Source organism: Rhincodon typus, chromosome 13 (assembly GCF_021869965.1).
Source record: "Rhincodon typus isolate 14 chromosome 13, sRhiTyp1.1, whole genome shotgun sequence".
Classification (NCBI taxonomy): Eukaryota; Metazoa; Chordata; class Chondrichthyes; order Orectolobiformes; family Rhincodontidae; genus Rhincodon; species Rhincodon typus.
In genome coordinates, this window is record NC_063344.1 from 65,383,423 (window position 1) to 65,404,176 (window position 20,754).

The 20,754-nt window shown below is 43.6% G+C and overlaps 1 protein-coding gene across 1 annotated transcript in view; it reads left to right on the plus strand.

The window, feature by feature from the left end:
- Positions 1 to 20,754, plus strand: part of LOC109932539 (glypican-1-like) — a 190,157-nt gene that overhangs the window by 57,733 nt on the left and 111,670 nt on the right. Inside the window, exon 2 of the mRNA XM_048604746.1 lies at positions 16,836 to 16,994. Coding sequence (XP_048460703.1) covers positions 16,836 to 16,994 — 159 coding nt within the window. The remainder of the gene's footprint in view (positions 1 to 16,835; positions 16,995 to 20,754) is intronic.

Below are 20,754 nucleotides of genomic sequence, written 5' to 3' on the forward strand. Positions count from 1 at the left end.
GTGTTATCTATTGTCCAGGTCTTTCTGCATTTGAACATAGGCTGCTTCAGAAGCTGAGGAATCGCAAACGGTGCTGAACGTTGCACAGTCAGATCCAAGCATTCCCACTTCTGACCTTATGATGGAGGGAAGGTCACTGATGAAGCAGCTGAAGATCATTGGGCCTAGGACACTACCCTGAGGAACTCCTGGAGCTGAGATGACTGATCTTCAACAACAACAACCATCTTCCTATGTGTCAGGTATGGCTCAACCACTTGCCTCTGATACCCATTGATTCCAGTTTTGCTAGGGCTCCTTGATGCCACACCAGGTTGAGCGCAGCCTGATGTCAAGGGCTGTCACACTCACCTCACCTCTGGAATTCAGCTGTTTTGTCCATGTTTGAACCATGGCTGTAATGAGATCAGGAGCTGAGTGTCCCTGGCGGAACCCAAACTGTGCGTCACTGAGCAGGTTATTGCTGAGCAGGTGCTGCTTGATAGCGCTGTTGATGACATCTTCCATCACTTTACTGATGATCGAGAATAGACTCATGGGCAGTAATTGGCTGGGTTGGATTTGACTTCCTTTTTATGTATATGACATACTAGGGCAAATTTCCACATTGTTGGGTGGATGTCAGTGTTGTAACTGTACTGGAACAGCTTGGCTAGGGGCGCGGCAAGTTTGGGAGCACAAGTCTTGAGAACAATTGCTGGAATGTTGTCAGGGCCCGTTGCTTTTTCAGTATTTGGTGTCTCGAGCCGTTTCTTGATACCAGGTGGAGTGAATGGAATTGACTCAAGACTGGTATCCCTGATGCTGGGGATTGATGGAGGAGGCTACGATGGATCATCTCCTCGATATTTCTGGTCAAAGATTGCTGTGAATGCATTAATGTGCTGGGCTCTTCCATCATTGAGGATGAGGATATTTATGGAGCCTCCACCTCCTGTGAGTTGTTTGATCGTACACCGCCATTTCTTCTATTTGTACATGGGGTGTGGACATTGCAGGCAAGATGAGCATTTGTTGAATCCAAAACACACACTTCTTGCGAAACTCAGCAGGTCTGGCAGCATCTGTGGAGAGAAAGCAGAGTGAATGTTTTGAGTCCAGTGACTAAGATGGCAGTGGAGTAGCAGGGCTCCTCCTGCCTGCTTTCTTTTTCTTTTTACTTCTCTTTCAATTTCTCTTTCGTTTTTCTTTCGTTTGGAGTTGTTTGTGTTGGGTTAGTTGGCAGCATTGGCACAGCAGCAAGAGCCAACCATGCATGGAATGGCAGTTCCTCACGTTGACTGGAGACCCAGCGGACATCCCCCTGGTGTTGGGGGGCCAGTGGCTGCAATGGCAGCAAAGCTCCTCTCAACAATCGGAGGCGGCATTGGCAGTGGACTTCTCCAAGATGGTGGCGCCAACAAGACGACATCTCTGAGAAGGGCAGCTGGAACGTGGCTTGGCAGTGGCAGCTTGGCCTGGCAGCGGAGCCAGGGACTCCTGGCGTTGGTGAGGTGGTGGCAGCAGTGTGGTATGCCTGGAGCAGGGACTCCCGGCATCGTTGATGTGGCAGCGGACCCGTAGACCACTGGTTGTGGGATGAGTGTGGGTTCAGCATGGGACCTGGCGTTGGTGGGGTGGGCCCAGCGGCGCAGAGATGGCACCTGAAACGTGGCGATTCCTACATTGGTGTGCCTAGCGCCGATGGCAGTGAGGTAGTGCAGGAGGGGTGGCGGCGCAACTGTTGCTGGTGAGCTGGCTCAGGAGTCCTGTCTCTCTTTCAGTTATATTTTTGTATTCTTTAACTATTCAAAATGGGGCCAAGTTGTGATGAAAGTAAAAACCAGAAGAACTGTGGATGCTGTAAATCAGGATCAAAAACAGAAGTTGCTGGAAAAGCTCAGCGGGTCTGGCAGCATCTGTGAAGAAGAAAACAGAGTTAACGTTTCAGGTCCGGTGACCCTTCCTCAGAACTGAGCTTTTCCAGCAACTTTGTTTTTGTTGTGCTGAAAGTTGAAGCTTTTCGCTGTATTGTACAATACAAACGATAATAAATCATTCCGTTTCAACTTCAGAACTCAGTTTTGAGCGTTGACTCTATTGAGAAAACACACCTATGGTCCGGTCAGACTATGGGGACTTTACCTTTAACCAGTCGACTTTTCTTGAGTAAACCTAATATTTCACCTAAGTAACCATAATGTATCACGTATTTTATGTAAAAGTAAACCCTAGTTTTCGGGGATCAAAACTCTCAAATTTCAGAACCAAAATATTATCCTGGAGATGTTAATAGTTCTATTTCATTGTAAACACTGATCAAAATGAATACTGGTAGGGAAATACTGAAACCGTTTTAACGTTGAAGTCTCGTCTTTATTTATTCAGGCGATTGAAGTGAAAGGATTATGAATGATGATTAATGTGAATTCTTTGATGTTCTTCTTTTTCACTTTTTAGTCTGTCATGACAATCATTTCTGGGGCCAAAGCAAACGACTCCTCAAATGTTGCCCATCTATAAGTCGACTCTTGCCTCAAAAATTAATCTTAAAAATTCAACTTTTACATGAAGACATACAGTAACTAGTGACTATTGTCAGCCCTGGAGTCTCGGGGAATTGTCAGCATTCCTAGGCACTGGCGTGAGCAAAAGATTAGAGTGGCATTTTCTGTTTTCTATGAGAACCTAGTTATCGTTTGTAAAACTATTGGAGACCTGGAAGCAAAGACTGTTTGATTTGATAATTTGGTTGACAGAGGGAAATCGTGTAAAAGGAATGCCCCCAACCAGAGTTGACAGCCCTAGGAATGGTGCTGCTGGTGATGGGCATGGATGCTAGCACCAATGTGCGGGCTGCCATTTTGTTTTCATCAGCTAAGGGTATGAGTGCATTGGTTATGTAATATGCGGTTTAAATTTTGGTGAGGTAAGAGAATGTTCACCATAGAGCTGAAGGTGATGCAAGTTGTGTATTAACCAATGGATTGCCATGGTAACAGAGTGCCACTTGCACGAGAAGGTGAGACAAAAAAGGGAGTGACGAGCCTAGTTGCATCTTAGCTTAGGGACCCTGGGTTTCATAGAGTCATAGAATACCTACAGGTGTGGAAGCAGGCTGTTCAGCCCATTGAGTCCACACTGATCCTCCGAAAAGCATCCCTTCCAGACCTACACCCCCCTACCCTATCCCTGTAATGTGCATTTCTCATGGTTAAACCACCTGCACCTCCCTGGACACTGGGCAATTTAGCATGGCCAATCCACCTAAGCCACACATCTTTGGACCTGTGGGAGGAAATCAGAGCACCCAGAGGAAATCCACGCAGACACGGGCAGAATTATAAATAACACACAGGCAGTCCCCCGGGGGTGGAATTGAACTTGGGCCCCTGGCGCTGTGAGGTAGCAGTGCTAACCACTGAGCCACCGTGCTGCCCGCTTGGGCACAGTTTGAATGTAGTTTCTAGAGAAGACACTTGATCAAATGTCCCTCATAGATTCAACCAATGCAATAATGGAAACAATTTTCCTAAAATCGCTTTTTAAAAAATAACTCTTTTGCAAGCAGAATGCTGGGGAGAATAATTTACAGCTTAAAATGGTAACTGGTTAGCTGAGCCTAATATGGTCTAGATTTGTCAACTCGATACTGTGACTCAAATGATTATTGCCAACATGCAAATAACACTGAACTGAAAATTGAAGCTTCTGTATAATGTGGTCATGATAAGGCTGACTCATTGGTCTCTCAACATAAAAATGCTGTTGAGGGTCAAAATGTAGAAGTGAAAAAGCAAGATAATGTATTAATATAGCACCTTTCGTGACCACTGGATATTCCAAAGCAATTTACATCCAATAAAGTACGTTTGGAATGTTGTCACTGTTTGTTGAAATGTAGGAGATACCCATAAACAGTGTGTGATAGTGACCAGACTATCGACGATTGTGATCTGTATTGTAGGATAGATATTGGCCAGGACACCAGGGGTGATTCCCTGGTTCATCTTCAAAAGGATACTGCGCCATCTTTCATTTTTATTACATGGTTTATTATCTTGTCTGAAAGATGGCACCTCAGTTATTGCAGTACCCTTCAACACTGCACTAAAGTAACAGCTTAGTTCGTTGTACTGAAGGCCCTGAGAATGCCTTAAACTCACAACTTTCTGATCTGAGCTTTCAAATGCTCTTAGTTGAAGGATAGTATTTGCTAGGACCCCATAGAATCCCTACAGTGTGGGAGAAGGCCATTCAGCCCATTGAGTCCACACTGACCGTCCAAAGAGCATCCCACCCACACCCACCTCCTTTATCCTATCCCCGTAACGCTGCATTTTTCCCATGGCTAACCCACACATCCCTGCTCACTATGGGCAATTTGATGTGGCCAGGCCACCTAACCTGCACATCTTTGGACTGTGGGAGAAAGCCCACGCAGACGCGGGGAGAATGTGCAAACCCTGTACAGACAGTTGCCTGAAGGTGGAATCGAACCCGGGTCCCTGGTGCTGTGAGGCAGCAGTGCTAACCACTGTGCCACCCTAAGGATAGCTCCTGTTCCTTTTGTTTTGCAATATAGCTTTGTGATCCTTTTATCCACATTTTCATTTCCCATCTGAAAGATGGCACTGCAGAACTGGCACACACATCAACTCACTTGTTCAAGTCACTGGCATGGAACTTGAACCCACTCCAGTCTGACTGAGGCGCTACAATACTAGGATTGAACTACAGCTATCGAGGGCATATAGAATGGCTTTCGCTTGTGTTTCCCACTGCTTTGGAGCCAGAGTAAGGAGACTTTTACAGCTGTCCTGGTATGAAAATTGCAGTGTAGTTATGGCATCAGATTCACAATTACAGAAGAATAGAACCAAATGCTGAAATAGATTGTGGAAAGATTGTTCTCCCAGACAGTGAGTCATCCCACTTTGTTAACAAGACATGACAAAACTATTGGAAAGTGTGAAATGGATTAAACTGCACAAATTCCTAGGCAATGCTGTCTTCTGGTTCTTTAAAACACTATAAGTGCGTATAAATGCTGAGCTGTTTGTTAGATTTGGACTTGAATTAGGAACCTTGTGTCTTTTTTGTTTTTTTTTAAATGCTATTCCTCAGCCTCATGTCAGCTCTGATGAAGAGTCATCTAGACTCGAAACGTCAGCTTGTTTTCACTTCATGAATGCTGCCTGACCCACTGTGATCTCCAGCATTTTTTTGGTTTCTTCAGCCTCACCCTGTTCCTCAACTCCCACTTTGCTCTTTAGCTTTGTCTTGCCTTGCCTCGTCCCTTCTTAACCTTGTCGTCATCTCCCTTGTCCTTGCCCTACCTTTACATTGTTTTCCCCAGCTGTCCTCCACTGTCACCTTCACTAAGCACTGCTCCTTCACTGTGCACCATTCTACATTCCTTCAATCTGCACCATAAAAGGACATTAATAGGCCTTTCATTCCCTCTTTTACATTTGCCTAGAATTCTTCAAAGTATTCAATTGGAAGTTAGAGGCTTTGAGGTACTTCCTGGGGCACTTACTAAGTTATTTTATTAATGCTAGTTCTTGCTTGTTAGATTTGTGGGTTTGGACCAGAGTACTAAACGCTTCAGTCTTCATTCCAGTATAATGCTGCAGGTTATTTCTAATTATTTTCCAATAATGTTTCCTGTTAGTTTTGGCACAAGCTGTAAAGTGTTTTGATTCTCTCAAAAGGAACCATCATTTTCTTTGTCAAAGGTATCGTTTTACCTGTGGTACCAGAACAGTGGATATCACTGCAGGTCACGCAGGAGAGAAAGATTGGCATTTAAATAGTGGCTTTTGTGTCGTGCTCTGCAACTAGTCAATTTTGAAGCATGGTCACTGGACAATTTGGATGTGGGAATTAAATGTAATATGTCTACATTTGCAGATGATACAAATCTAAGTGGAAGTGTGAATAGTTTGAAGAGGATGCAAAAATATTTCAAGGGGACTTAGAGAGGATAAATAAATGGGCAAACTTTTGGCAGATGGAATACCATCTTAATTAGTAAGTATATCGCTATTCATTCACTATAACTGGGTCAAAGTCTTGGAACTCCCTCTCTAATAGGATTGTGGGTCAACCTACACTAGAAGGACTGCAGCATTTAAAGAAGCCAGCTCACCACCACCTTTTTTACAGGGCAATTATGGATAAGCAATTAATGCGGGCCTAACCAGTGAGCCTCACACCGTATGAATGAGAGATATCTTGATATGGATCAGGCCTTTTAGGACTCCGATGAGGATAAATTCCTTCACCCAGAGTGGTAAGCCCGTGGAAATCTCTGCCACAGAAAGTGGTTGAAGCCAAAACGTTGAATATTTGTTTTTCTGAAGGACATGGATATAGTTCTTAGGGTTGAAGAGTTTGGGGTGAAAGTGGAACCAGCGGTACTGAGTTGAATGATCACACATGATTGCCGTGAGTGGTGTACTAGGCTCGATGAGCTGACTCCATATTCTATGTTTATAGTAAGATAAATAAAATGAGAAGTGCAACATTATCTACTTTTATAGGAAAAACAGAAATGTGGATTAATTCTCAAATGGTGAGAGACTCTGGTCTGATGGAAAGGATGAGACCATAAGATGCAAGGGCAGAAGTAGACTAGTCAGCCCAACGAGTCTGCTTTGCCAACGAGTGAGATCACGGCTGATCTAATAATCCCTCAACTTCACTTCCTTGGATTCCTGCATGATGGCTACACAAAGCATCAGCTGCAATGGAGGAACAGGGATTCAAGGTCACTGTGTAGGCACCTAGCCAGTGTCACAACTGATTATCTGACCTTGGATGCTCTTGTAGTCGTGGGCAAGTATGACGAACTCAAGCCCAGGGTTCAAACTCCGTCTCAGTTTGACTTGCTTTACCGGGGGAATCCCGGGCAGTTGTTGTCAAGCTGAGATCAAAGTGAGTGTTATTATTCTGAAATGGCAGGCCCTGACAGGTAGCCAACTGATTACTGGCTCATTGAGGTTGTCGTCTCTTGCTACTTGTCAACATGGGAGGAGAGGACAGTAGAGTGGTATTCACTAGAGGGTTTGAGGCAGCTGTGTTGGTCATGTTTCAACTGTTGTTGAGTTTCCTTAAAAGAATATATTGACACTGAGGACCTCGGCATAACTGGTTAGGACTGTCATTAGATTACTGTTGGGATACACTAGTCTGAGTGATTCGGCAGGTTAAGGAGGTGGAAAAATCTATCTCTCTCACGCAACTTTATTATGAGATCTCAGTTGTTTAAACCCTACTTCCCTGGTTGCCTATAGAGGGTTTTTCATTGATGTGCACTCCTCAACCCCCATCGCTGCTCTTTGAAACTCCATTGATGCTCAGGCGTAAACATTCTCTGCTCTTGTGCTGTTCGCAGTATTGTACACAAAAATTCACATGCTGCCTTCCTGATCCTCCACCCCAGTTTTCTGATATAGCCTCGCAGTCTGTATCTATCTGCAGCACATAAACATGAAAAACCCCTCGGGCCTGCTTCGCCATTCAGTGTGATCATTGCTGATCGTTTACCTCAGTACCCTAATCCTACCCCCTTTTTCCCCACCGCACCCTGCCCCTATATCCCTTGATCCCTTCAGACAGAAGAGCTCTACCTACTTTCTTCTTGGAAAATACAAGGTTTTGGCTTCAACCACTTTCTGTGCTAGTGAATTCCACAGGCTCACCAGTCTCTGGGTGACAGGATTTCTCCTAGGTCCTAAAAAATTCACCCTTTATCCTTAAATGTAGTGCACAGGCAAGAAGGTTACCTCAGAATACAACAGGACCTCAATCAGATGGGCCGAACGGTGGCAGATAGAGTTTAATTTAGATAAATGTGAAGTGCTGAGTTTGGTTAGGTCAATCAGGGCAGGACATATACACTTAATGGTAAGGTCCTGGAGAGTGTTGCTGAACAAAGAAACCTTGGAGTGTAGGTTCATAGTTCCTTGAAAGTGGAGTCACAGGTAGACAGGATAGTGAAGAAGGCATTGGCACGCTCGCCTTTATTGATCAGTGCATTGAGTATAGGAGTTGGGAGGGTCATGTTGCGGCTGTACAGGACATTGGTTAGGCCACTTTTGGAATAATGAGTCAATTCTTGTCTCCCTGCGATAAGAAAGATGTTGTGAAACTTAAAAGGGCTTAGAAAAGATTTACAAGGATGTTGCCGGGATTGGAGGGTTTGAACTAAAGGGAGAAGCTGAATTAGGCTGGAGCTATTTTCCCTGGAGTGTCGGAGGCCAAGAAATGACCTTCTAGAGGTGTATAAAATCATGAGGGGCATGGATACTGCAAGGTGAAGAGCCAAGGTCTTTTCCTCAGGGTAGGGGAGTCCAAAACTAGAGGGCACAAGTTTAAGGTGAGAGGGGGAAGACTTAAAAGAGACCTCAGGGGGAACTTTTTCATGCAGTGGGTGGTGCATGTATGGAATGAGCTGCCAGAGGAAGTGGTGGAGGCTGGTACAATTACAACATTTAAAAGACATCTGGATGGGTATATGAATAGGAAGGGCTTAGAGGGATGTGGGCCAAATGCTGGCAAATGGAACTGGGTTTATTTAGGATATCTGGTCGGCATGGACGAGTTGGGCCGAAGGGTCTAATTCCGTGCTGTACAGCTCTATGACTCTATGCCCTGTGCCACTGCACTATAATCAATACATCTGGCAGACTGGCCATATGGGAGATGCTGAAACACTACGATCAGCTCTTATAGAATAGGCTAAGCCATGATGAACGATCAGGGCCATCATATCAGAAATGAGTAGATTTAAAAAGATCAAAATGAAGATGCAGGAATGTAAAGATAGTGATTAGTAGGTACAAAAGGATGGATGGACTTGCATTTAAATTGAATCTATAACCTTTTTTTTAATCAATCCTTAAGCATTTCATTACCAGAGAAGTAGCTTTGAAGTCTCCTTACTGTTATAATGTGAGATGTGTTGCAGCCAGTTTTCATAGAGCAAGCTCCCACATGTAGCAGTGCAATAATGACCAGATATTCTGTCATTATTTCAACTAACATTTGATAAAAACAAAGGAATATTGACATCGATCCATGTCCGCTCTTCAGAGATGGAAATGATCCCAAGGCATTGTTTTGAATAAGAACGTAGGAGTGCTGCTTAGAGACTAAAGTCAATATTTTATCCACTCATTCATCATTTTATAAAAAAAATGCTAATCTCACATTGCTGTTGCTGGGATGTTACTGCACATCAATTGGGTGCCATGGTCCCTACTTTTACAATGGCACAAAGTATTTCGTTTGTTGTAAAGTATTTGGGAAGTTCTGAGGTCCTGAAAGGTGTCATATAAACGCAAGTTGTCCCTTTGTTAATCTTTACATATATATACATATATGAGACTTTGCCGATGACTTCATTGGAGAGAGTGACTTGGAAAAAGTTAACACTGCTGATGTAATGATGCTGAAAGTGAGAGACTCAATCTCTCCGCGCCAGGGTTAATGAGGACCTTTTATTGATGCTAATTACATTTCCCTTACCAAATGCTGAAGTGGCTGATTTGTAAAGCTTCACCTGTCAGCACAATTCAACATTCAAAGCTATAATTTAACAAAATGATATGAACAGCAATGGAGAAAGAAATGGCTGGTTGTGTTAATAATAACTTTTTTTTCCATAGCTTAAAAATAGAAGCTGGAAATGTCACTCCCTCTCTTTAGATAACACGCTAACCTTCGCGAGTTCTTGTCCTTTTTTTCGCCACCCTTGCCATTCATACTTAACCTTTGCAAATGTGAAATGAGGCCACTTCTGAGCCTATCCCAGTGTAAGCACCATTCAGCATATGAATTTCACTCAGCCTCCCAAGCCTGTGTTGCAAGCTAGGCTTGAGACAGAGGACAAAAGGCTGACAGGCAAAACACCACAACTGCAAACTGGAAGTCCTGCGCTCGCCTCTGAATTATATCAAGTTCACACAGAGGCAGGAAGAATGTGTAATCTCTCTGAGAGGGGAAGATAGGGTGGAAGGAAACAAAAATAAATTAGTTACCATCAAATTCCACCATTCGCGACCACCCTCAGCCTCTTCCACCTTTTCAGCTATTTGGCATTCTGGATTGGATTAAATCATGCACTGTTGGAGCCACATGAGACCCTTTATTCTCTGTGCTTTAAAGGAAAAACAGCTATATTTGGACATAGTGGGGACTGCCGATGCTGGAGAATCTGAGATAACAAGGTGTAAAGCTGGATGAACACAGCAGGCCAAGCAGCATCAGAGGAGCAGGAAGGCTGCGTTTTGGGTCTGGACCCTTCTTCAGAAATGGGGGAGGGGAAGGGGGTTCTGAAATAAATAGGGAGAGAGGGGGAGGCGGATAGAAGATGGATAGAGGAGAAGATAGGTGGAGAGGAGACAGACAGGCCAAAGAGATGGGGATGGAGCCAGTAAAGGTGAGTGTAGGTGGGGAGTTAGGGTGGGGGTTGGTCAGTCAAGGGAAGACAGACAGGTCAAGGAGGAAGGATGAGGCTGGTAGGTGGGAGATGGGGGTGGAGCTTGAGGTGGGAGGAATGGTTAGGGAGGCGGGGACGAGCTGGGCTGGTTTTGGGATGCGGTCGGGGGAGGGGAGATTTTGAAGCTTGTGAAGTCCACTTGTGAATCTTCCATCTGCCTCCCCCTCTCTCCCTATTTATTTCAGAATCCCCTTCCCCTCCTCCATTTCTGAAGAAAGGTCTAGACCCGAAACGTCAGCCTTCCTGCTCCTCTGATGCTGCTTGGCCTGCTGTGTTCATCCAGCTCTACACCTTGTTAACTATATTTGGACCTTGCCTTTCATGATGTCGCAACGTTGAAGTACCGTTGAAATGCAGTCCTTATTGTCATATGAAGACCGTGGTAACTAATTTGTGCACAGCAAGTTCCCACAAAAGCAATAAGACAATGTGCAGGTAATCCTTTGAAGTAATTATAATTGTGGAATTCCTATAGGATAGGGTAGTGAGGAGAATTCTCTGTTCGTCTATGAAATAGTGCAGTGAGTTATTTTGCATCCACCTGAGAGGGCAAGTGCAACTTCTGTTGAACATCTCAATGCCTCTCCTTCCTCAGGCGGCTCAGGAAATTTGCATGTCCATCAGGTCCCTCACCAACTTTTACAGATGCACCATAGAAAGCATACTGTCTGGGTGCATAACGGCCTGGTACGGCAACTGCTCTGCCAAGGACTGTAAGAAACTATGGAAGGTGGGGTGCACAGCCCGGACCATCACAGAAACCAACCCCTCATCCATGAACTCCATTTACATGGCTCGCTGCTGCAGAAAGGCTGCCAACATCATCAAAGACCCCTCCCACCCGGTAATGCTCTCCTACAGCCTGTCCTATTAGGCAGAAGATACAAAAGCTTGAACTCAAACACCAACATGTTCAAGAACAGATTCTTCCCTGCTGTTATTAGATTGATGAATGGACTCTCGAACTTCAAATAATGTTGATTTTGCTAATGTTGATCCTGCTTTGCGCACATCCTGTGCAGTGTAACCTCTATGCCTCACTCTGTCTAAGCACCCTGTGATCTCCATGTTCTTGTTTGCTATGATCTGCCTTTGCGCTCGCAAATCAAAGTTTTTCATTGAACTTGGGTACATGTGACTATGATAAATCAAAACAAAAACTGTAACAATGCTGCACATTATTTGTAGATTACTTCTGTTAGAGTTCTTGTGACGCAGTGATGTCCCTCTCTCTCTGAGCCAGGAGGCCTGGGTTCAAGTCCCACTTGCTGCAGAGGTGTGTCTTAACATCTCTGAACAGGTTGATGAAAAATATCTCGATTACTTTTGGTAAATTGTATGGGATTTAACCAAGGATTCACTTGAGCCTCTTCAAATAGACATGGACTAAAATTGCTTGTAGGGTTAAGATGACCATCGAGCTTGGCAGATGTAAGATAATGTGGAGAAAATGTGAGGTTATGCACTTTCACAGGGATGATAAAGCTGAGTATTATTTACATGAAGAAGGACTGCAGAAAGCTACAGGACAGTAATTTGGGAGTCCTCTTTTACATAAATCACAAGGAGCTAGCGAGTAGGAATGGGGAAGGCAAATGGAGTGTTGGGCATTTATGTTAAAGTAAATGAAATATAAAAGTGAGGAGGTTCTGCTAAATCTCTACAAGGCACTAGTTAGAGCATGTCTAGAATACTGTGATCAGTTTTGGGCACCTTATCTGAGGGAAGATATACTGGCATTGGAGGCAGTCCAGTGAAGGTTCACTAAGGTTGATCCCTGGCTTGCTGGGACTGGCTTATGTGGAGAGGTTAAGAATGTCAGGCCTGTACTCAATGGAATTTAAAAGAATGAGAGACAACCTTATTGAAACATACAAGATTCTTGGGTGACTTGACAGTGTAAAAATGAAAAGGTTGTTTCCACTTTGGGGAGAGTCTAAGAGACTCTCATCTTACAGTAAGATGTTTAAGACAGAAATGAGGAGGAATTTCTTATCTGAGGCCAATGAATCAATAGAATTCTTTACTACAGAGGACTGCAGAGGTTAGGTAATTAAGTGTATTTAGGGGTGAGAGACCCAGATTTTTTAAACAGTAAAGGAATCTATGGTAAAGCGGAGTTGAGAATTGTCAAATCAGTTGTGATCTTGTTGAATGGTGGAGGAGGATCAATGAGCTGAATGACTTACTCTCGCTCCTACATCTTATGACCTTAAGTTCATGCTTGGAATGTGTAAGTGCAAATAAATATCCTAGCATGTAAAGGGTGTCTTCTATACAATCCTTCACTGACTGGGCTTCTTGGATGAACAATGCACTGCCTCACTACTGTAATGGAGCCTAGATTGAGTGCTCACATCTGTGCAGTGTGATTAGGATCGACATCTTCAGGGGGACCAGAGTAAAGTCACTGAACTGGCCATCCCGGCATTATGCTCCGGACACGCGGGTTCGAATCCCATCAGGGCAGCTGGAGGATTTTAAATTCAATTACTTCGCTTGCCATTCCCGATTTATGACTCTCTGTAATGATGGCCATGAAACTAACATCGATTGTCATGAAACCCCATCTGGCTTACTAATGTCCTTGTAGTGGAGGACTCTTCTAACCAGGTCTGATCTACATATGACTCTTCACTGCCCTTTGACATGGCCAACTAATGCACCTATCGAAGAATTCAAAAACTTTGGGCTCAGAGACTACAAATTAAAATCTCTTGGTCGACTCTCCAAGATGGTGGCAGAGCTGAGCTGGAGCCCGTCAGCTCTGTCCATTTCTTTACTTTTTCCTCTGTCTCTTTTTGCATTATTTTTTATTTTTGTTTTTACCTCTTTCCCTTGGGCAGCATTGGCGATGTCTGAGGTGAAAGCCAGCATGGACTCCCGGCCTCAGTGTGGACTCTACTCCTGGCCTTGAGGTGAAGCCTGGTGTGGTCAGGGTTGGAATTGACTATAATTCTGACCTCCTTAATTCTCTGTCTTATTTATTGATGGACTTTTTATTCCTCTAGTATTCTAATATTTTACCCCCCACGATGGTGCTGTAAGTGCTGACTTGTAAACTTTTCACTGTACTCATGTGAGTACATATGACAATAAAGCTAATACTTGTATTCTTCTTTGTCCCTGTCATCACAGATGATCTGAGGCAATTGTTTTGGGCCATGTCAATCTTGACAGCCAACATGTACCATGTGCCCACCAATCCATCCCCCACTGAGTGATTTCTATCCATACTCTTTGACCCCTTTTACCCTTAAGAGTTGTATCCAACTCCTTGAAATCATTCCACATTTTGACCTCAACCGCTTTCTGTGGCAGAGAATTCCACACGCTCACCACCCTCTGGGTGAAGAAATTTCTCCTCAGTCTTTTGTGGCCTACGCCATGTCCTTAGTCTATGACCTGATTTCTAGACTTCTTGGTCATTGGGAACATCCTTCCTGTGTTTACCCTGTTTAATGTTAGAATTCTATCTGTCTTTTATGAGAAACCCCTCCAGATTGTTCTCAACTCGGGTGAACATAGCATTACTGATCCAGTCTCTCTCCATATGTCCATCCTGCCATCCCAGGAATCAGTCTGGTATACCTAAAGGCAATGTGAGTAAATAGAAAGTGTATGTTAACAGGTCGTGGGGAGAGTGGCGAGTTGTGAACGAGGAAGCTTGGGTTTTCCTTTTACTTGTGCTTTCGGTTTGGTTCACTATGTGACAATCAGGAGTGGGATAGCGGCTGACCCTTACCTCTTTCAAGGCCATATCCACAACTCGGGTTGCACTGGATGAGATGAATGAACTCTGGGATTGAACCTGTGATCCGCAGCTCTGACCAGCGAAATGACCCAGGGAACGCTGGGGAAACTGTGCAGGTCGGGCATCATCTGCGAAGACACAGTGTTTCCAGTCTGGTATGACTTCCAGAACTGGCAGTTTTGAAGAAGAGTTGTACCAGACACAAACGGTTAACTGTGTTTCTCTCTCCGCAGATGTTGCCAGACCTGCTGAGTTTCTCCAGGATTTGCTGTTTGTTTCATTTCCCAGCACCTGCAGTATTTTGCTGTTATTTAAGTGTCTTTTGCCGGTGGACTGCTGGGTAGCTCAGCTATGTTGTTGCTAATGAAAATTCAACACAATTAATGTCAAGTAGCCCATGGCTCAGTAACATAATGTAGTGTTTGCATAAAACTTACAGATTAAGTTTGTCTGTGCTAATTTACATACAATGAAGAGTTAGTACAAGTGTCATGATTATTTAGCACGTAGCTTGAAGAGGTGACTAAAGATAGCTCCTCGTTAGTGTTAAATATGCCTGTTGGAAGAGCTTGTGTTTAACAAAACAATTGGACAAGTTACCAGAGGCAATTGGTGTTTTAGGAGTTGCTTGAGGAGAGGGGAGAAAAGGAGTTTGATGAAGAACAACAGGCTTTTGTAATAAATGTGTCCGGTTAGCAGCGCAGGAACATGCATTTTGGAAATTTCCACACTAATCAAAAACTAAACAATCTGGTCCTCAAACCAGTTGGGTGATTAGCTATGTGTGAACTGTTTGTTTTCAATTTTTGATGCTGGAAGTGTCTGAAGGTATTGTGTATATAGGCCCTACCCAGTAAGTGCATGACAAATGGGAACATAGGAGTAACTGATTGACAAGAGACCGAAATGCATCTAATTCATCTTGCAATTGTCATAATATACAGTATTAATGGAGTTGTGGATGAACTGGGGCAGTGACACTCTCCATCAGTTAATCTACATACTCCCAGACATGATGTGAAGAAAACTCACATGGTGCAGACCATGTTCCAAAATCACCTGTTCCTCCCAAGCTTGCTACTCTCACTGGTGTGAATTTGTCTCTGGTAGGGTGTTGTGTTGTGATAATGTTCATGTTATCTCCCCTATTGTAAGAAATTGGGCCTGAACGTTGTGATGTAGAAGAATCCAACAGATACTTATTGCAACCAACATTTTAAATGCAACCGTTATATTGCTGAGGCACATTAAGTATCTGGGCTAGTATTAAGCTAGTAGTTTACAACAGAACAGCATGTTTTCAATATCATGCCATGCTTCAAGTAATCTGAGCTAAGATGGAGTATGAGATTATTGGACCTTCTGGTAACATGCTCTAAATGTCATGATTTCATAAACATGCCCTTAAATTTATACTGATCATGAGACATAATGAAATACTTACCACATCATGTCACAAATTATTCAGATATTGGCCTAAGGCTATCCAGTTTATCCCACTCACCCTCTTTCCCCATTACTTGAGAAGGGTATTTATCAAATTTCCCTTTGAATTCTTTTTTGCTGGATCTGCTTTCAACATCTTTAGAGGCAGTACATCTGAACCGTTTCAATTCATTTGCCTTTATTTAAAAAAGTCTCCTGACTTTCCCCGCCTCCCCGCTCCCCCAACTCCTCACCATTGATTTTTGCCAATGATCTTAAATCCTGCCCTCTGCTCCTTCCAGTGGAAGCAACTTGTCCCTATCATTGCTATCAGAGCTCCTTATCATTTTGAACACCTTTAATAATGCTTCTGTTAGGACTGCTAAGAACAGAAAACTTTAAGTGTTCCTTCACTTCCAATGGGCTATTGGAAATTACATTTTGTGAAAATTTGAAAATGCTTTAAGAAAGCTTTTAGTTGTTTTCAGCCCCTCCACTGTGATGATACTATGGCTGTAAGAGGTGGATTTGGTCCTTTTATTTCTCACGAGAGGTTTTAAGACAGAGGTGACAAGCTGTCTTTTTGAATCCAATAAACAGCTTGGGAGGCCTTGGGTTTTTTAAAGTTGAAACAATAGAAGCAGCCTGAATGGGTGGGATCAAGCTCCCACAGAATCAGGACCTTTTGTTCTAGTTTTTCAGTGATGGTTGTTGGGCTCTTGAAACGGAGTTTGGACGCTACAGTACATCTCTCCCTGCTACGCTGAGTTTTTTTCTTGATATTTTCCCACCTGTACTGCCTGTGAGACAATGTATTTCACTGAATTTGCCTTTGCCAAGGGTATGTTTATAGGATGCTACTATATTGGAACAGTTACTGTTTCATGGTTAAATAATCTATTATTCTGTTAAGTTTTCCAATAGAGTTGTTATTCTAATTTCTTCCTTCTTATGTTTTATTTTAACTATAGTGTATGAATATGGTATATTTTGCTTCAAGACTGATAGTTTGACCAATCTATTTACATCCAGAATGCAATGCCTTACACTCACCTTTAAAGTAAGAAAAAGTTAGGGCCATTCTTAATATATTTTAAGGGGGTTTTGGTCTGGTCCGTAACACCACCAAGCTTTATTCTCACATTTTGGATGTGTGTTGTGTTTCAGGAGAGCACCTGCGGATCTGCCCACAGGGTTACACCTGCTGCACAAGCGAAATGGAGGACAACTTGGCCAAACGGAGCCTCAGTGAATTCGAGGCAATGGTGAGGAATGCCAGCCATACGGTGCAGATGATGCTCACGACGCAACACAGCAGCTTCGACAGTAAGTTCTGGACGACTTGCAGGTTGTCCATGATCTTGGGCAAAGCCAAAAGGAACCAGAGCCACAGGATTGTCGGGGGCACGCAGAGACCATAAGATATAGGGGCAGAAGGAGGCCATTCAGCGATGGGCTGAATGGCTGCCTTCTGCCCCTACACCTTACGGTCTAATCCAAATATTCTGGGTTGAATCCTAGCAGCTCTTTCCTCTCTGCAGGTCATGGCTGATCTGATAACTCTCAACTCCACTTCCCTGCCTTTTCCTCGTAGTCCCTGATTTCCTTCCTGTTTAAAAATCTGCCAGTTTCAGGCTTGGATATACTTAACGACCCAACCTCAACAGTAAAGAATTCCGTATTAAATGGGTGATTCTTATTCTGAGATTTTGCCTTCTGCTCCTAGACACTCCCACAAGGGGAAACCACCTTTCCAGATCTACCCTGTCAAATCCTCTTAAGAATCTTTGTAAAATACAATGAGGTCACCACTCGTTCTTATATATTCCAATACAGGCCCAATCTAATCAAATCGTCCCCGCAAGACAGTCCCTCCATCCCTGGTGTCAGCCTAGTTGACCTTTCTGAGACTGCATCTAATGCCAGTATGTCTAGGCTTAAAAGCAAGAAGGCTACCGCTAAGCTGAAATCAGACGTAAAAAATTGGATAGGTTGGAGTGAGTTACACACAAGAGGTTTGAATTATTTATACATAGAACAATGGATACTGAGAGGGGTTTCCATACTGGAATCTAATCAAACAACTTAGGTGATTATATATAGAATAACAGATACCTGGAGGGAGTTACAGGCTAGAATCTAATCAAGCAGTTCAAGTGATTTGGATAGTTTTTAAAGTTCCGTTTGATTGCGCATGAACTAACGAGCTGTTTGCTCCTGCTTTCATGTTTTTTAAAAAAAATGCTTTGAAATATTTCTTGGCATTTGGCTGTCAATATTTGCCTCTCACACTTGCACCTCTCCAGAGCAGAAGCTTTCTGTTAACAGCCAGTAATTAGTGAATTGCACAACTCTGCCGTATCAATGAATTTGCTCGGTGGTGCTCGGACTGGAGATTCTACATTGATTAGCCAGGATTGGTTCAAAGCAATGATGTGCTTTTGTCAGAGCAAGAAACCAAATCATCCATTGTTATTGGCTCACACTGTTTTCTAATTTGGCATCCAGTGTGCCAACAAAACAGTTGAGGCACAATGCCAGGAGTAAATGTGGGAGAGTGGCATTCTGAGGATTTACTGTTCCAGTATTTGGAGACATTCTTTTCGCATTGGAAATTGATGTTCGTTCTTGGGTGCAAGGACCATTCCAAAGCCATGAGCCAAAGTTTATCAAACCAACTCTTTCCCTCCACTGTCAATAAGATGCTGTAGTAAAGTTGCTTAGGACAAGCTCTCACCCAGCTCATGAAAAATGAGTGACATTAGTTGGAGCGAAGGGTCTGTCTGCATGCTGCATGATTCTATTACTTCCTGGGAATGCTTTTCCCAATTAGTGAAAAGTCAGAGTAGGTGAACTCCTCCACTGTCTATTATATGAACTGTTTCTGATGTGAACTATACAAAATGTTATAAATATTTAGCTGGAGAAAGAAAGAGAAATTGAGATCTTTAGAGCTATTCAAACACTCTGCTGCTCAAATGTTCTCCCTCTTTTCTTTTGAGATATTGATATGCAATAAGATTCTGCCAGTCTTTGGGATGGGAACTCTTGCTGATGTTTTTTCGCCCTTAACCATGCTCGCCCACAACAGTTAGGGTTATAGCACTTCTCTTTATCCCACCACTGCCCCATATCATGCTGAAGACGAGCTAAATCCAAAACGTCCAAGGTAGAAATCTAGGGTTATGTAGCTCCTTCTTGCTCAGTGTCAGGATGAAACATAATGTGTGGACAAGGTGGTCCAACAACTTTGGCTTCTGAACCTTTTCAGGGCTAATGTTGTGGAAAGTGAAAGTCAGCAACTGATGAAAAATGTCCTACAGGTGAGTGTATTTATTTGGGGAGGTCTTTGTCAGAGCCATCAAAGCATCAATCTTTGGTAGTTCAATAGGTTGCTGCCTGTAAACGAATCCAACTTGTCAACAGCTCAGATCGATGTGGAATTTAATGTTTTGACAAAATTTGCATTAAATGCTTTGAGCACACACTATTGACACCTTGCTGAGTGTTTGATATTGTTCTGGCTTCTGTTAGCAGTCTGTTCCTGAGGCAGTACCAATCTTCTGTGTACAGCACACTGACCTAGAGGCCGAATACATGTGACTGATGTTGAACCTTACTCAGCTTTCCTAAAAAAAATGTCTTAATGCATTTGGAGATGGGGCAGGGAGGTGGCGGAATAGAGGGGAATTGGGAGTCTCCCAACTTGTTGCCAATTTGCTGGTTTTTGGCACTCTGCCCAGCTCATGGGTGGACTTTCTGTATTTACATAGATGTTGTTGAGGTCCTTTAAGGTGTTCTGGAACATTTCACAGTTAGTGAATTACTTTCAAGGTGCGGTTATTGTTCTAGATCGTATAAAGTGGGAGCCAATTTTCACACAGCAAGGCCTCACAGACAGTATATGAGATAAATGGCTAGATCCTCTATACTTGTCCCCCATTCTCTCACTCTTACCATCTCTCACTGTCTTTCTTTCTCACTCTCTCTTTCTTTCTCACGCACACACAACGCGAAAGGTGTTTACTCTGGGTGACCTTTGGCTCTACCTCTGGCACACTTCTGCAGTTGTCTACGGACAAGCCTGGATCAGGAGTGAGCAGAGCCTAAACATAGTGGGAAAAGTGAGCATCTGTTTTCACTGTGACCTTTAATACTGTTCTCTGGATGTACTCAGTAGCACAGACTCTTCGAACAAAGAACAAAGAACAGTACAGCGCAGGAACAGGCCCTTCGGCCATCCAAGCCTGCATCAACACATTTCTTTTTTGTGCACATGACTGCTGCAGTCATTGTTAGACATGGTGTACACCAACGATTAAGGGAAGGGTGCGGCATTGTGGTTATGTCACTAAGTGAGTAATTTGGAATCCCAGACTAATGCTCTGGGAACATGGGTTCAAATCCCATCATGCTTGATGATATTTGAATTCAATAAAAAAAAAGTCTGAATTAAAAGCTAATCTGATGATGACTACTGTCAATTGCCTCAAATACCCATCTAGTTGATGAATGCCCTTGGGAAGGGAAATCTGCTGACCTTACTTGGTCTGGCCTAGATGTGACTTCAGACCCTAGATGTGACTACCCTCTGAAATAGTGTAGTAAGTCACTTGGAAGGGCAATAAATGCTGGCCCAGCCGGTGATATCCACATTCTATGAATAAACAAAACTATTCTCATTCTCAAACAACACCTTCCGGTTGCCAACCATTTTAACTCCCCCTCCACCTCCCTGGGTGACATGTCCATCCTGGGCCTCCTCCAGTGTCACACTGACACCACCCGCAAACTGGAGGAGCAGCACCTCACATTCCATCTCGGGAGCCTACAGCCCAATGGCTGAAACATAGAATTCACCAGTTTTAAAATCTCCCCACCCCCACCCCGGCCTCATCCCATGACCAACCCTCCCTCTCATCCCCACCTCCTTGACGTGACACAACATGTCCACCTTCTCTCCCATCTATCCACTCCTCCCACCTTACTGACCAATCCCCACCATGCCCTACCTATCACCATCCCACCTACCTTCCCATAGCCCCATTCCTCCTCTCTCTATTTATTTCTGAGCTCCCTTCCCCCC